This window comes from Lingula anatina, chromosome 5 (assembly GCF_051362555.1).
Source record: "Lingula anatina isolate TDL-2025a chromosome 5, LinAna3.0, whole genome shotgun sequence".
In the NCBI taxonomy this organism is placed as follows: domain Eukaryota; kingdom Metazoa; phylum Brachiopoda; class Lingulata; order Lingulida; family Lingulidae; genus Lingula; species Lingula anatina.
Genome location: NC_141771.1, coordinates 1,197,152 through 1,214,698, shown reverse-complemented (window position 1 = coordinate 1,214,698; position 17,547 = coordinate 1,197,152). Strand labels below are relative to the sequence as shown.

Genomic DNA, 17,547 nt, shown 5'->3' with positions numbered 1-17,547 from the left:
GTACTGCACGAGTTCTGTTATCATCTCTATAGGAAGTACGGAAAAATATCCCAAATTATTCCATTTTGGTCCCAAATTTCTCTCTAGAATTTCGATCCTCTTACTTTTACGGGAACGTGGACTTAAAAATTCGGCGCTTCTTTTTAGATATCTGTTGGGTGAAAGCATAACCTCAGTCATATTGGAATTTGTGCATAAAAGCTTAAGCATGGCACACCGACTTACGTGTACTTATGCAGTGTTGATAATAGTATTTGTTTGTTTGGTTTCTCATAACAACGCCGTGCCGTTCCCTAGTAACGTCTTTCATTGCTGACGTAAGAAACGTAACTCTACTGTGCATTGTTGTCCGACGTCATAAACACCTATACGTCACAACATTTCTCATAACGTTTAAATTTTACGACACTCCGTATTTTGTAACGTCATAATTGTTTCATGTACGTCATAGTCACAGCTCCATGGTACCCGGTAAATTAGTGTTTGGTGATTTTCGTCACAGTTATATAGCCAATCAACAACGAATTGATATGAAACTGTTACTATCAATTTGAACTGTTATGACATCTTAAAAATGCAAAAAACGCACATATCTGGTGCGCTGAATGACTGATTCGATGACCTACGTGACCATGAAGGTGTTGGTACAGATGTTGGTATGTACTTAAAAAGTTTTTATCAATTTTTTCTACCAATTTTCAAAATTCTGAATGTTATCAAGAACTGTAAAACATTCACGTTTTCTGACATTTTGTTGATTTTGTATTCGGGCGGGCATTTCATTCATTTTTTCTTACAAGCAAGAGATTATAAAACAAACTGTCTTAGACAAATAAAACTACGAATATGGAAGTTTAAATATATAAACTTTGAAAAGGTGCGATGTACAAGTACTGCATATAAAATAATGACAAAGAGAAAAATACATATCACTTTTGATAACAAAAGTTTATTTCTTATTTCTACATATAAATATATATTCATTTTTAAGGTCCTTGTAAGACCTGGAACTTAGGTTATACGACAGTTAACAATATCGATAAAACTGTATATACTGGACAATACTCCCAAGAAGAAACACGATACAGATCAAGCAAATTCAACGTCCATCGTAGACGCATCTTTTATCTTTATCATAGATAAAAAGACCCATGGTTAACTTAATTCATAATTTTCGAAAAAGATATGACAAATATCTGACAAGTTTTCTTAAGCAGCTGCAGTGTGAGGCTTGATAAATACGTGTAATGCACAACCTTGATACATTTTAATCAAATCACGGTTAACCTGATATAACAATTAACAGAGTAGCATAAACCACAAGTCAGACTCAAGTGACCCAAGATTTTGCGTCTATCAGTATAGATTTTTTTTTAAAAATTGATTGGATTAGTGAACATTTAAGCGATTATTTGTAGACGAATTTTTTATTATCTGTAGATTTTGTCATCAGACGTAAATTTTAAATCAGAATGTGGTTTCCTGAGATACACAGTGGAATGAAAAGTTTAAGAAACAAACTGACATAAAAATGTCTAAAACAATATAGTACACGTTGACACTAGGATTGCCTTGTGCGACAACATTATCACAATATTTGAACCTCAAATATTTAACTCGCGAGAGATAGGTGCTATTCGGTTTAATGAATTCAACTGCACGTGTAACTACCTTGGCCAGGGTACTTACACTACTATAGATGGAAAAGAGAGTAATGTATTCAATAACTGCATTCAGCACCCAGACTAAACCAACGAGCACCGACCAGTATCATTACTGCAGTGCATGTTCATGTACTAGTGCAGTGTGCCTTAATAACATGCATGATCATGTCCTAGCAAAACATTCTTCTCTTGTATAAGCCATTACACAATTCTTCAGCAGAATATGTTTGTTACTATTGCGCAATGAATTATATAAATTAAACTGGTAGCTACACCTTTTGGCAACAACATAGCAACAGTCTATAATATAGGCAAGAAGGCATTACCATGGTTACACATTCTTGGTGTAGGGTTTATCGGTTTACAAAGTAGTTTGAGTTTTTATGGCAATAAGTTTACATTGAAAACTAATTTTTTACAATTTAGTTAAAACGTTATCCTGTGCATGCATATTCATCATAGGAACACAGATCAAAATCATCTTAAAAACCTCAGCTGAAATCTTGCCTTAAAATCCTTATCTTCGTCAAGATAAGGATACCAGAATATGTAATTAGTCCCCCATATGTTGTTGTACAATATGAAGCTCATACTGTCAATTGTTTTCAATGGTGTCAGAGGAGCAGGAAATGGTGTCGCCATCTTGCCTTCTGTAGATGGCGCCACTAGAGGGGCGTCTACACTGGCGATCTGAATTCCAGAGGAAAAGTTTTGTTTGGCGTAGCTAAGAACATCGTCAATCACTGAAATGAAGAAAAAAAAAACTTAAATGATAAATGTGTTACTGTCTATTTATCAAAACTAACAAAACAATTTACTGATATTGACTTGTCTGTAATATTGAGAGCTGATGTCCACTATATAACACAGGCAAATAAAATGTTTCTTTCCTCCAAGACTTCCATGTAAATTACGACATTTTTTTAAAGAGGTAGATATTGTATAACCTCACCATGCTGTAGGCTGCTGCCGTTCTGTACCACATTAACGGGGTCAATCCAACGCCCAAGTTTCTTTATTCTCCACTGGTGTGCCCTCTGCTGGCGTGGCATGAAACTAAACATCAGTGCTTCTGGCAGACGAGTCACAGTCTTGTCAAACCACTGAAGGTCAAGGTTCAAGCCTGGATGAGAAGATTGTGAAGATCACTAAATATGTACTGCTTGTATTATTTCATAGTTTTATCATATGTATATAAATATATTATACATATAAAATACATGGGTTGATTTATTGTTTCACAACCTTAGAGAAGTGATATTGACAAAGGCTTAAAAATTAGATATTTATCATCATAAATATATAAATGATACATTTTTTCAATAAGGGCAACAAAAACAACATGGCTGCTTTTCATCATTTATAAACAGTGAAGTATAATTCAATGAACTATGACTAATTATAAGGCCCTTTTCAAATGGAGAAGTACAATTAAGTGGCATATGGCATGATCTGTGTTGAAATATTCAATAAATCTACTTTTCATTCAATGTAAGTTTTTGTTTTGCAATGTTTCATTTTTCCATGCCACAGCAGTACAGTCTGTATGGGTATTTTGCAAAAGTTTGACAACTTCACAGCCTGGCTGTTATGTAAGTCAGTCACCTAAATAAAGCCTCTGCACTAGCCAGGCAGGGTCAATAAATTAACAAAATGAAGCAAACTTGTGGTGAAGTTGTGAAGGGGAATAATACCCCCTGGAGAGCATAATTACATGTAAAGACCTCTAAATGCGTGTTTTAAGTTTGTATCTTTAAACTGTCCTGTTAGGTGTGAAAAAGATCTTAATCACTGTCTAACTACAAATAAAGTATAAATAAGGCTGTTTTTTTATTCTAGAACTGATTATTTTTTCTTAACAAACATATTTTAGTTATTTACTGTAAGTGCTTATGTGAGAATCTGTATGTTTTATCTAGAATACTCTTAAATATTTTTGTTGTTAAGCTCTGTAATTTTTCATTTATCTATTCCTAATAATTGATTTTTAAAGTAATTGTTTTATGTATGTGTAAAGTCTTCTGAACACGTTATAATGGATTTTAGACTCAAAATAAATTGGTTATTATTATTATTAATATTAAATAGGAAGAGGACCCTAAATCGCTGTCCATACTGACCAGCTTGACCACCAGGGGGTGTATCCTCAGTGTAATGCAGCCATATTTCTCTGGGTGCACCATAAAATGTCTGGGTTAAATAGTCCCTCATCTGTAACTGGACATAGAACTCACATGATGAAAAATCTGTAATAAAAAAAACCAATACAAAAATGATGCAGCTAATTATCAGTTACCAAGATATTTCAAAGAGATTGTAGACTACATTTAAATACTACATTATTTAAAATATATTTATATTTAGTTTGCACATGCAAACGTTTGCTTCTTTCATCTAGCAATCTGCAATATTCAAATATTTCTCTTCTACTCGCTACTCTAATCTGACACAATGTGATATATAAAAAATAGAAAGAACTACCATTTTGGCTTTAAAGGGTCCAATCTGAATCAAATTTTGGTCTAGGTTCAGTGCCATTTCTCAATGTAAGGTCATTATTTTCTATTTAAGACCCTCTCTCCCTTTGTAGCTGTCAGCTACAAGCCTGGACATAAAATTACCTATCCTCTTGTAAAGATGTACCATATCTACATGCCAGGGTTTACTCTCAGGGTGGGCATACTTAGAACAGTTTATCTTCATATATAATTACCTTTCCTCTTGTAAAGCTGTACCATATCTACATGCCAGGGTTTACTCTCAGGGTGGGCATACTTAGAACAGTTTATCTTCATATATAATTACTTGTAAAGCTGTACCATATCTACATGCCAGGGTTTACTCTCAGGGTGGGCATACTTAGAACAGTTTATCTTCATATATAATTACCTTTCCTCTTGTAAAGCTGTACCATATCTACATGCCAGGGTTTACTCTCAGGGTGGGCATACTTAGAACAGTTTATCTTCATATATAATTACCTTTCCTCTTGTAAAGCTGTACCATATCTACATGCCAGGGTTTACTCTCAGGGTGGGCATACTTAGAACAGTTTATCTTCATATATAATTACCTTTCCTCTTGTAAAGCTGTACCATATCTAGATGCCAGGGTTTACTCTCAGGGTGGGCATACTTAGAACAGTTTATCTTCATATATAATTACTTGTAAAGCTGTACCATATCTACATGCCAGGGTTTACTCTCAGGGTGGGCATACTTAGAACAGTTTATCTTCATATATAATTACCTTTCCTCTTGTAAAGCTGTACCATATCTACATGCCAGGGTTTACTCTCAGGGTGGGCATACTTAGAACAGTTTATCTTCATATATAATTACCTTTCCTCTTGTAAAGCTGTACCATATCTACATGCCAGGGTTTACTCTCAGGGTGGGCATACTTAGAACAGTTTATCTTCATATATAATTACCTTTCCTCTTGTAAAGCTGTACCATATCTACATGCCAGGGTTTACTCTCTTGGTGGGCATACTTAGAACAGTTTATCTTCATGATTCCCACATTTCTACTGATGTTATACGCATACTGTCTGTTGAAGGTGACAAAATCGGTCTCGTTGTAGGTGACGTATTTAAACTGACCAAGAGGATGGAGGACATCTGCCCACTGGACCTGAAATATACCGTGTGTCTGTTCATCAAACTTATAATTAATCAGGGTGACTGAAGCAACATCAGTATATTCTGCCTAAATTGTTATCTACTAATATAATCTATTTGTATTTTCATAAAAACAAAACAAAAGAAAACAAAAAACAAAAAACCGAAAAAAAAAGAAGAAAGTTTTCACCAGCAACAAGTAATTTAACCAGAAACATTTCAATTCATGAATTTGAGTGCTGTAATGATGTAAGCATTCACATTAGTATTTTGAACTGTAACTACTTGTCTTAAAAAGACAAAAGGTGCTCGTCAAAAACATATAGTATATATATATATTAAAATATTAAAATTGATTAGTTTAAATGATTTAGACTAAAAACAGCAGTTCCACATACCCCAGTTCTGTGATCTATCAACAAGGTCAAAGCTCCGTCACTTCCAAACTGAAGATCTAAGTTCTTGCATTTAAACACTGGACTTCCCCTTGTTAAATCTATCCTCTCAAAATCTTGATGAAATTGAAAATAAAAATACAAAATATCAGTAATAATCAATAATGCAATAATGTTTTATTGGTATTAAAGTGCTAATTGCATTAAATTGAACAATTAAACTCCACATCATATAGAAACTTTATACTCCATATCATTAAGAAATACGATACTCCACATCATATAGAAACTCAAAGTCCATTCCAAATCCACAGAATAAACAATTAGGAAATGCAAATGTACTTAATTCATAATCTCTATCAAATATCGTATATTGGCAATCCAGCTGATACAAGGGCATTTAATGACAGTCCAACCAGTTTACCAGAAGATACAGGTTTTTCATTTTAACTAACACGATTGCCCCAACAATTTTGTGATGATTTTACATTGTTTTCAAATTACAAGGTCTTCAGACTAGTTAATGAGGTCTTAGGGTCTGTTCAGATCTACAGATGGGCACATGGGAGGCGGGAATCCTTGTCAAGTGCATGCCACATCTGCTCCCACTGGATCAAGTGGTTCTGAACAGCCCCTTACAGTACAAGTAATTTTCTTCAGACTCTGTGGACTAACAAGATAAAAGCCGAGACTACGGTGGTTTGTGTTCTCCTATCACTGCTACATTTATCTTTGAATTTCCTTTTACAGTTTTAAATATTGAACAAGTTGCTCTCTGAAGTCTAAGTGAAGACTAGTCTGAAATGTTAAATAAACAGGCTGTAAAAGTGTACCTTCCAGGTGTGGTTTGGCTGGTCTGAGCTGGGCCAGTTCCTCTTCAACATCAGCTATAATCACATGCTGGGCCATAGCTTCCATGGCTAGACTGGAGAATGACCTCTGCTCCCTCCAAGAATTCTCACAGTCTGTGAAGTTTTTATCTGAAACAAACAAACAAACAAGATAAATAAATAAATAAATCTAATCAATTTATTTATTTATGTTTAAAAAACAAATTGATTTCTCCGTCTTCTCAGGAATTGTTTTCCAGTAAATTTCACATGCACACAATTAGTATTTATAATACTGTTTCAGTAACTTATTTGTTGATCTTACTGGATCTAAACCTGCTAAATTCAGCATTTGTCCAGTGCACAAAGTCCCACTCTGTGCTGAGCCCCCAGGTGTGTTCCCCCAACTTCAGCAGGAACCTGCTGGCATTGTAGATCTGATGATCCTGTAGACTACACTGTCCTGGTAAAATACAAGATACAACATTGTAAATACAACAAGATCTGGTGATCCTGTAGACTACATTGTCCTGGTAAAATACAAGATACAACATTGTAAATACAACAAGATCTGGTGATCCTGTAGACTACACTGTCCTGGTAAAATACAAGTTAAATATTTGTACAAACAAGAAGGATAATTGTTCTTTAAAAGTCTGCTTTGTAGTGTTTGTTTATTATTGCACTAGCTGTTTATATCTTAAATACCATACTGATTTTAAATTAAGATAGTATCAAGGAAAATACAATGTGTTAACTCAATAAATTATGACTGTGATATTAATCATAAAATAAATTTTTTTCATAGATCCATGTCTTAATAAAAAAGATCTAAATTTATCATTTAAATCTAATTCATTGAGCCACTTAATTACTTTTAAGTTTACTTTTTAAACAGCAGTCTGTGATATAAAAAAAGTAGCAGAGCACTGATTTGGAGTAATGGTGCAACTTTGTTTTCAGTCTGATGCAAATGCTGGGTACGTAGACCCAGTGTTTTACAGTTTATAGTTAACTTATCTCACCACTGACATATGCAGTGTACCTGTATCCTTCTGAAAAAAAATGTAGCAGAGGATACAGGAAGATTATTTTCCAGAACTCACTAAATCTCAAGGTATTTGGGATATTTTCTACCTCTCTCCAGACATATCCCCAGTACTCTAGCTATAGCCCTGTACTCTGTCTGCTTTCTATATCTACCTCTTTCTAGACATATTCCCAGTACTCTAGCTATAGCCCTGTACTCTGTCTGCTTTCTAAATCTACCTCTTTCCAGACATATCCCCAGTACTCTAGCTATAGCCCTGTACTCTGCCTGCTTTCTATATCTACCTCTTTCCAGACATATCCCCAGTACTCTAGCTATAGCCCTGTACTCTGTCTGCTTTCTATATCTACCTCTTTCCAGACATATCCCCAGTACTCTAGCTATAGCCCTGTACTCTGCCTGCTTTCTATATCTACCTCTTTCCAGACATATCCCCAGTACTCTAGCTATAGCCCTGTACTCTGCCTGCTTTCTGGGGTCAGAGGCTGTGCCCTGTATCCAAGTGTCTCCTATCTCCTTGGTTACCACAGGAAGCTTGGCTTTGATTGGTTCAATGGTTGCCATGAAGGTCTCCAGGTTGGATGCCTTGATGACTGCATTTGGAAATTCTGCTTGTAAGATGCTGAAGTATCGTTTGATTTCCTGATTTAAAATAACACCAAGGAAAATAAACACTAAGTAAAACAATAATAGTTTATGTGTCATAAATGAATTAAAAATAAAATTACAATTAAATGGACAATATTCAAATTATGTGCAACAATCATAAAGTGCTGTTGACTATATTAAAATATAATTTTATTAAGTTCTTTACATATGCAAAATGTCTTGAAAAATTCTACAATTATTTTCATATTTTATACTTCTACAGATTTTCGAGTCTTTTTTTTTTCATGAGTTGGGCCCTATTTTGTTACATAATATCAATAACATAATAACATATCACAAATATTGTACTCATCAACCTGCCTTGATATCTACAGGAGGGCCAGAGTTGTCAGTTCTAAAAGCAAAGCACATGGCGTCAGGAAACCCAGTAACCACAACACAGTCCTTCCTGCTCAGACCACGGGGTCGCTTAGGAGTGGGGCCAGGGTCGTCAGGGTAACCACCTGGTCAAGGGAAAATAGTTATTATGTATTTTTTGGTGTCTACTGTGAAAATAGTGAACAAAACCTGAATCAATTTCATTTTAAATTATTGTTTTGAGGACGTTTGCCATTAAGCAGTTTGCCTAGCACAATATGACTTCCACATTGTCACGCCTTACCAGTATAAAATTTTACACTGTCACACCTAACACACTGTCACACACTGTCACATCTAACACACTGTCACATCTAACACACTGTCACATCTAACACACTCCCTTACCAGGATGCCAAGTGGCCAGGACCTCAGCCTTGCCATACTGCCACCTGAACAGCGGGTGAGGTACGTCAGGGGGAGCACTCATGTCATTGACACCCACTGTCAGTGCTTTGATTCCTTTCTCCACAAGACTGGGGATGGCTGCATGGGTCAGACCTGAGGTATAAGTAAAAGGTGAGATATCAACTATATGACCTCAGCAATAACTACATAACCTGAGATATAAACTACAGTTGTGATAGCAATAATATGATAATGAACATATTGCGACACAAGGCGATTGTAAATGGAGTTTCCTTACAGAAAATGGATAACAGAAATCTCCCTCTTAATTTACTTCTTTTACCTTATTTAAGTATGCAGATGTGTTTGCATATGGATCTGTCTGCCTGTTTCTCTGTCTTTATCTTCTCTGCATACACACACATACACACACACACACTCACACACACATGAACACAGACATACACATATACAAATACACACACACATACACACTCACACACACACATGCATGCACGCACACATACACATATACAAACACACACAGACATACACACAGACACACACACACACATACACACACCTACCTGGTACATCTCTCTGGCTCATGGTTCTATACTTCCTCACAATGCCAAACAACTTGTCTAGATCAGCGCCAAGGTCAAGGCCAAAGTTGAACAACCAGAGTGGCGAGTTCTCCGCTTGCATGTTCATTGGTCCTGCATGCCATGTGATGTCGCCACGCTGAACAGCTGCTATGAAGTGTGCACGGGCAGAGGCATTTGGGCACTGGGGCATTGGAAATTAAAAGGAGGGAAAAGTAGATGTGACAGCTAATAAATGAGAATGTGTTACCTTCAATGAATGTGAACTGATTATTAATTAATTAATTAATAATGAGAACTCAGAAATTGATTATTTAGTCAATAATTTTATTATAATAAGGGCCGACCTGTCTTGGTAGAGAGCTGCACTCTTTGAGAGTGTTTCTAGCTATAAAAGTATTTGTTTCATGATCATTAATTAATCAAAAATAATAATAATAAAAAGAAGGGAGATCCAAATACAAACCTGCAGCCTTATCCCATGGAGTACCAAATCTTGTGGACAGTCCATATACAGGCTGACCAGCCAGGGATGTGTGGTGTAAATAAACGTCTCATTGTGACCTCCTTTTCGTAAGGTGTCAGCAAGCTGGACGGCTCGTGGGAAATACTCCACAAAATACTTGTTTAATACATTGTCAATGAAGCCAATCTCTTTAGGGTAGAGTCCATCATAGCCCACATCTGGAACAAATTTAGAAATAATCTGAGATTTCTTTAACAGTGAATTATAATAATATAAAGCACATCTAGAATATATTTAAATAAAATCTTTAAAATTTAAAAAATAATGTTCACATTATAAAGCATATCTTGCTCAGGTTCATGCAAAATCATTAAAATTTTCTTTAACATTATAAATGGTGGTAAAGAATGCAATAAGAGGAATTGACTATTTTTTATTTTTATTTTTGTTTTTAGTTTCCATTCTGCTTATTGCCTTGCAAGTTTAAAATATGAAACTTTTTCAAAAAAAAAAAAAAAAAATGCAATAAAGTTAAAATCACTGTAGCTGACATCTACCTAAATGATTCATGTAGATGACATGCACTCTCTTCACAAAATCAGCAGGCGCTTGCAGGACTTCATTTTCAATCTTGTACGGCCGCCATTTCAGTACCTGCAGTAAAAATTCTTGAGTCTAGAGTATTTACAGAAAGTGAAGTGGAATCATCAAACTGCTGACAATACACACACACACACACACACACACACATTAGGCCTATGATGCCCTAGATCTCTGCATTATTAGTTAGCATATATCTGTACCGTATGTCATTTATCAGGTAAGGCTTTCCCTGGTGAGCCATATCCAGCAATCACTTGGTCAGGCTCTGGCCTCAAAAGACTGTCTATATTTTCAAATACGACTGGACGTTTTATGATTTTTTACCTAGAATAATGGTATACTTGTAGTTGGACTTCCTTAAATCAGTGATAAAATTACAGATCAACATTTTGTATTCCCTGTACTCCAAAGCCTGGGGAACCCTCTGTCTGTAGGTTAAAATAGTTTTCACTGTTACAATCACTAACTACCAGTTGGCCCCATGTCACATGTTAGCAAACGCAGCAGTAGCCAGTAAATGTCTGTAAATTACTGGCCACTTCAGTACTAAGACTTGGGTGATGACAGACCCCCCCTCCCCAACTCACAGAAACACTAACAACAAGGGCCATCAGCTAATACTGCACAGGAGGAACTATACACGTATGTTTATAACATTTAGGTGTGCTGTTAGTGTGAACAACTCGCGGTATATACCTGGCATGTAACGCCAAAACTAGGACAAGAGACACTCACACTCTTATGTAAGCTGCACAAACCCAGAGAGCGTCAACGTTAAAGCAAAACACCCCTGTTTTGGTGAAAGAACGGGAAAAACTTCCACAAATATGTCTGTATGTCGTTTTTCTGTTATGTTATAAAAGCTACTCATACCTCAGGCTGGACTATCGGGATAACACACGAAAGCGCTGTAATAAACACGCCGAACAAATGCCGCATCTTCGTCTTCTTATTTGTGTTTACTTCTGGTTCAGCTAAGATGGGTTTTAACTTGACATCGATGTAGCTTTCTCGCTCGGCCTCTCTTGGGTTTACTTTTCTCCACGCCGTACTGTCTCTTATTTTTCTCTTGTTCTACGCCTTCATCGTTTCTTTAATTTGGATATGATAAAAACATGACTATAAAGTGTGTTACTTATTTAAAATAAATTGCAGACCGTTAATTGTGGTGCTTTATTTTAGACTGCTTTAAATTTCTCTTAAATTTCAAACCATTTCAATTCCAGTCTCTAACAAACGTCGTACATGTATAAGGGCTAAATCTTTCACTGACTTTGACTCTGAAAACATTGTGAATAGTACTAATAACAGTCGCTGTTTTCGCTTACAACGTTGTAAAACATTCGTCAGAAAAAACTCTTTCTTCGTCAGAACAGTTTCCGATTGGAATGGACTCAGTGACCAACAAGTAAAAACGCTGAAACTGTTGAAAGCTTTAGATCAGGACTGCTATTTGACTAAAGTTTCCCATGCGCTCTCTTCTACCCGTCTACTTCATACCAGTATTGGTGTCTCTAGACGTACATGGACAGATACAGATACCATTAATTACTACCAAAGATGATTATTATTATTATTATTATTATTATTATTATTATTATTATTATTATTATTATTGTTATTATTATTACACACATTAAAGGACATAGGCTCACAAACCGTTCAACACCCATGGAGTAATAATGAAGCCTCATAGGCCTACTAGTACATGCAGACCTTTCACAGCAAAAATATCACTCCCCCCTTTATCACTAAAGTTGGCCCTATATCCTATCAAAAATTACAATATGTAAACCCATTTTAGATTCTATAATTTCCAAACTTTTAAATAACACCAAGTGTCACATTCACTAAATCCCATCTCCGCACGTGTCTCAGGTGTGAAAAGTTTGGTTCTAAAAAAAATACTGATGTAGGCCTAAATCACTTACCCCGTATACTCAAGTGTACAAACTGATAAAGATTGCCACATAGTCACCATGAACATCAATGACTAATTTGCAAATAATCGGAATAATTACTTTAAATGAGTACTTATATCCTTATCTTGTCAGATGAAGACCCATAACAAAACTGGGCTCATTTTAATATATGAATATGTATGTTACGTGATACTTTATTACAGCTGTTACATGAGCTTGCCCTACTATATGAATTATTGTCATTTAATATCCACTGTGATAAGTAGGCCTATCATAAGCTATATGTATATATTTGTAATCTCGATGTCCTTTTGTTACTCTCGGGTGAATATTTTAATAAAAAAAGGTTGTATTTGACCAAGAGTCAGGTAATACCTTTGTATAAAAGCGAAAGTGACGTGTTATTTTTTGCAACTTCATCTGATCCACCTTTCTCTTTGTTTTTGGATTTCTGCATTACTTTTTGGCGTTATTCGTGTAGTAGGCCTACTATGCACGTCTTCACTATTTAAAACATCTTATTCAGGTATAAATATTCAAAAACCACAAGTTTATCTCTAATCTTCCTAGCTGCTTTCACCTTTTGTGACAGTACACGCTGGCTGGGAAGGAAATATGATATGATATTCAGAAATACTACTGCAGTAGTCAGACTGTGTTTGTGGCTATATGAATATGTATTCTGTTGTGAGCATATGCTGGTAGATCAGACAAAAATGCTAAATAAATAATAAATCAACAAAAACAACACAGCTGTCACAGTAGAATTTGAATCGAGTTGCACATGAATAAAGTGTTTAATATATAGTCACGTCTATACAAATGAACTTGCGCAAGATGCAGATGATAAGGTCGACATAATAGTTTCAATAGTTGCAATATAATGTAGCGATGACACTAGTAAGGCCTACTAGAATCAAGGCGTCATCGTGAAAAATGTTACATATATTAGGATAACATAATTGTATGATACTTCCAAGATAAATCAACAGCAGGCAGCTAGTGTGTGTGTCTACATTTCAAAATATTAGCCTAACTTGAAATGATATTTAGGCTCTATTCCTACAGACACAATCTGTCTGCGTGGATTTATTCAACTCCGAGGGGGTTCTTGCTGAATGCAATCAGTTTAACAGATTCTGACGTTAAGTAGATTACGGAAAAGGCTTGTGATTGTACGAGTACGTTGGAAACAAGATGAGGCGACTCATTCAAGAAAGCTGATTGCACTCAGCGCGAGTCTCTGCAGAGTTGGATCGATGTATGTAGACCGATATTGTCTATGTGAATGGGGTCGTCAAGTTATCAAAAGGTTTAAAACGCGTAGCCGTGGGCTTCATAATAATGTCTGGGGGCTTAGCGAAAGGGTGCCAGAAATGCTTTATGTGTGTGTGTGTGTGTGTATGGTGTAAGACGAGGGGGTGGGGGACAAGCAACTAAGCAAGGGGCTGAAATAAACAAATGCAAAAAAAAAAAATAATATCAATCTGGAGTCTAGTTCCTGCTATCTAGGATAGATTATAACTTTGTCTTGGGCCCTAGCTGCTATATTCCAACTAATGATTCCTTTAACCTCATCAGCTTAAAGGTTTCAAACACCTTGCATAGGACGGGTCATACATATAAAGGTATGGATATCTATATCCATACTGAAGCCTATAGTCATTTATGGGGGAAAAATCTACGGGGGATTAATGCGTTCTTCTTTACTCTACATTAAAGAGTATTAAAAAGGATAAAAGCCCCTATATGTTGAAACATAATTGTGTTTTTCCCTTTTTTTTTGTATTAAGAGAGTATATAAATACAAAAACCTGCTCGTACGTAATAAATCATTATTATTATTATTAATTACTTTCACTTTGTCTGTGTGTCCATTCCAATTAAAGTGATTTCCGCCAGGAGTTTTTGTACTGGTACACCTCTATGACTCTCTTTCCCCAAACCTTTATAGAAATACAAGTATTAAACTAGGCAAAATAGCCGCGTTCACTTCCTACATTAAAATCCTCATTTGCATTAAACAGATTAGAGATAAACGCCAGCATTTTACGCCATATTCTGATTATACCCTTTCGTTCAATCAGCAATCTGATCATCTCCCGGTTGTGTTAACACGTGTATCTACAGTATACAGAATGCATAAGTATACGCTCTGATTGGGATCTATTGCCTTTATGCTGGTATTTATATTATATTGTCACAGCGCTCAGTTAGGTGAACGCACAAGATAAACTGGGGACGCGGAGGACACCACAGAGGAGTTCGGAGAAACATCGCCACTAAATGACTGTAAAATAAACCAACAAGCAATAATAACCAGGACAAAGAAATCACGGCTCGTGTTTTTCCAGTATCAAATATCCAGGGACTTCACCTGTATTTTAAAGGCTTACAAAAGGCTGACCTGACACCAAGACACGTTAGCAAATAAACCCAGAGAAACCGACTTGTGTTTTATTTGAAAAGCAGGTGTGAACAGGCCTACTGGGTGCTTTTTTATCGGAGGTAATGCGAATGATCTGTCCTCGCTACCGCGGGTTTGCGACAGTACTTCAACAGATTTGCCATATAGCGTACTAGGTGCCTGAGGCCAGTTAGTCCCATAGCGTTCAACTCACGTGCTGCGGTTAAGGACATCGCATAGTGAAGTAGAATTAAAAAAAGGGTCACACCGGAGAGCTGAACGAGTCGTCGAAGAACTTTGTTTTGAGAGAAGACGCTTTGGAACAGATCTCTGCGCCATCGAGGACCATCTCCTCGGGCCGACAGACGCATAATTTTGAACTGGGAAAAGCAGTAGAACAACACACGCTAGCTGTGAGCTGATACACCGCTTTCGTTACACCCTAATTGTCTCCGAGCACCAAACATGTCACCCACTGAAAAAGAGACAAGACTTAACATAGGGAATTCCTTAGGAGGCGTCACAGAGACGGAAGAACAGACGAAGAAAGGGATACCTGACCTCGACCAGACAAGTAAAGGACTAACCGACTACGATTTAATAACAATTTATTTGACAATCATAGCGCTGAGTGTGTGCGTCCTCCAGTTAACATTTATGCTCTACACAACCCAAAACCCTACCATTAAAATAGACATAAGCGTGCCAGAAACACCAGACCAGTCTGCAGGAGCATTTCCTTTGAGGTCAATTAACGTTACTGTCACAAGGACGGAAAGGCGGTCTCTATTTCAGGTGTTACGTCGCGTGATTTCCAGCGTTGATGAGGAAAACCCTGTCAAGGAGTTGCGGGTGCTACAAGGAAAGCAACAGATTTATCCAAACAAATACGTTTAATTGTGAGTATATAATATTACTTACATATCCAGAATAATACAGTATATATTATTATAAAATATATCAAGTCAACATTAACTGGAATTTTAATATCACCTTTGGTGATGTTGGCGGTTTTTAGTGGATCTCAACTTGATTTATGTTTATAAGTGAGGACTTACGTATTTGTATTAAGCTTAATAATTAAACACGTTTCAAACGTCTGCAGCAACAATCTGAGCATGATCCAAATGATATATGAAGTTAACTCACCCGCTTGGTATATATATGAACTCTTAGTTTATGTTATCTAGAATTTCTTGACCTAAGTAATTTTTGTGTTTGTAGTATCGTTCAATTCCAGTGTGTAAGACAGTTTTGCGAAAGATTATAACTATAGCTGCTTACGTTTTTTTTTTTTTTTTATTTGAAATGATCAAGTATTATTATTTCTCATTAAAAAAAAACATGCTTAACAAAGAACAGGCAAAAACGGTAAATGGTAATGCATTTTCATATCATATATGGGTTTTTTATTGGTTTGTTTTGTTTTATTGCCCTATACATTCTTCTATAGTAATGTCTTTTCACATTCTTTTTTAGGCCATCTTTCTCTTCGTAACAAGCTACAAAATCTCCTCGGTAATTTCGACTTACGGATCAAGGATACCCGGATGCCTTGGGCAAATGGTCGTTATCAAAACTGCATCTCTACTGTTATTCTGACTGATATGTAAATCTGGCAAGGCATCCTAGCGACAACATCGCCGGAGGAAATGGGGACATTGCTGCAAGCGGGAGATGACTCTATTTAAATCGACATACATCAGTTGATTTATTATTCATATTATATATTGCCTTTTCTTTCGTTTGTGAAGTTGTAAAACAGGGACAGGGACACGGGGCTATTTTGATGCTAAGAGAAGAAGGTGATGCTCCCATGTGTATAGCTAATATCGGTAAATCAGCCTTGCACGGACTTCGTTTACGTTTATAATTACGGCAAGCTCACATTAAAAGTAGGCCGTACTTACCCGGTATAGAGAGTTCTACGGAGGACATGCATGCATTCGATAGGGAGTGATCAACACAGAAAATATAATATATAAAAAAGACAATATGATCGATTCTGATTCAGCCTGGAGACGGACCCTTTGACTACTAAAAGGACAAAACCTTAACTTGTCTAGTCACAATTTATTAAAAATCTCATAATATACAGTACATTCCACCAGACAATGAATGAGCATGTCCTTTGACGTCGAGTAGAATATTGTAACCCGGTGATTAAAAGAGTACGCTGGGAACAACAGGAGGTGTGTAATTAGCCTGTAATCTGATTGCATTCAGCGAGAGTCCCCGTGGAGCTGGTGCGCATGCGCTAGGTCCACAAATTCCATTGTGAACGGTCCCTCAGTAACGACGGTATACGCACATGTCCCGGAGCTTTACCCAGTATAATAGAGGAAATAGGGTAACATGTTCTTGCGGAAAGAGTTTAATATATCAAATATATTGCATAACAATGAAAGAGACCGTAAAAGTATATGCACAATGGCTGGCCTAGTTTGCTGCTACGGTATTTATCATCATTATACATGTACCTGATGTGTATTTAATTCGGTTTTGTCTGGGTATAAGAAATTCACGGATTCATAATAAATGGTGGTTCAACGTGGGAAGTAAACCACACTTCTTGTTTTTTTTTTTCAATTTCTTTTTTAATTTAAAA

The 17,547-nt window shown here is 36.3% G+C and overlaps 1 protein-coding gene and 1 long non-coding RNA gene across 5 annotated transcripts; one reads left to right on the top strand and one right to left on the bottom strand.

Annotated features, from left to right (window-relative positions):
- Positions 1-929: 929 nt before the first annotated feature.
- Positions 930-12,560, bottom strand: LOC106158710 (uncharacterized). 4 transcript variants are annotated; one of them, XM_087012961.1, is made up of 15 exons: positions 12,542-12,557; positions 11,484-11,701; positions 10,565-10,661; positions 10,008-10,225; positions 9,524-9,725; positions 8,937-9,089; positions 8,532-8,674; positions 7,781-8,204; positions 6,837-6,974; positions 6,515-6,661; positions 5,685-5,797; positions 5,098-5,299; positions 3,785-3,910; positions 2,617-2,787; positions 930-2,407 (listed from the first exon to the last, which is right to left on the bottom strand). In XM_087012961.1, exons 2-15 carry the CDS (start codon positions 11,547-11,549, stop codon positions 2,142-2,144), a joined length of 2,466 nt encoding a protein of 821 aa, XP_086869087.1. In that variant the 5' UTR covers positions 11,550-11,701; positions 12,542-12,557; the 3' UTR covers positions 930-2,141. The 4 variants fall into 4 exon arrangements, with proteins under 4 accessions (XP_086869087.1, XP_086869086.1, XP_086869088.1 ...); XM_087012960.1 differs by lacking the exon at positions 12,542-12,557 and adding an exon at positions 11,939-12,217; XM_087012962.1 differs by lacking the exon at positions 11,484-11,701 and having other exon boundaries at positions 12,542-12,560.
- A 1,900-nt stretch (positions 12,561-14,460) lies between these two features.
- Positions 14,461-17,502, top strand: LOC147761436 (uncharacterized). Its single transcript, XR_015334758.1, has 2 exons — positions 14,461-15,838; positions 16,419-17,502. It is a non-coding gene; the product is annotated as an uncharacterized LOC147761436 (long non-coding RNA).
- Positions 17,503-17,547: the final 45 nt, after the last annotated feature.

Bases quoted from the DNA above. Each gene is read 5' to 3' on its own strand.
- LOC106158710 (XM_087012961.1), bottom strand. From the start codon at position 11,549: ATGCGGCATTTGTTCGGCGTGTTTATTACAGCGCTTTCGTGTGTTATC. The intron at 8,675-8,936 runs GTAAGGGAGTGT...TCCCTTGACCAG, and splicing joins CCTGGCCACTTGGCATCCTG to GTGGTTACCCTGACGACCCT. The intron at 5,300-5,684 runs GTATGTGGAACT...GGTATATTTCAG, and splicing joins TGATAGATCACAGAACTGGG to GTCCAGTGGGCAGATGTCCT.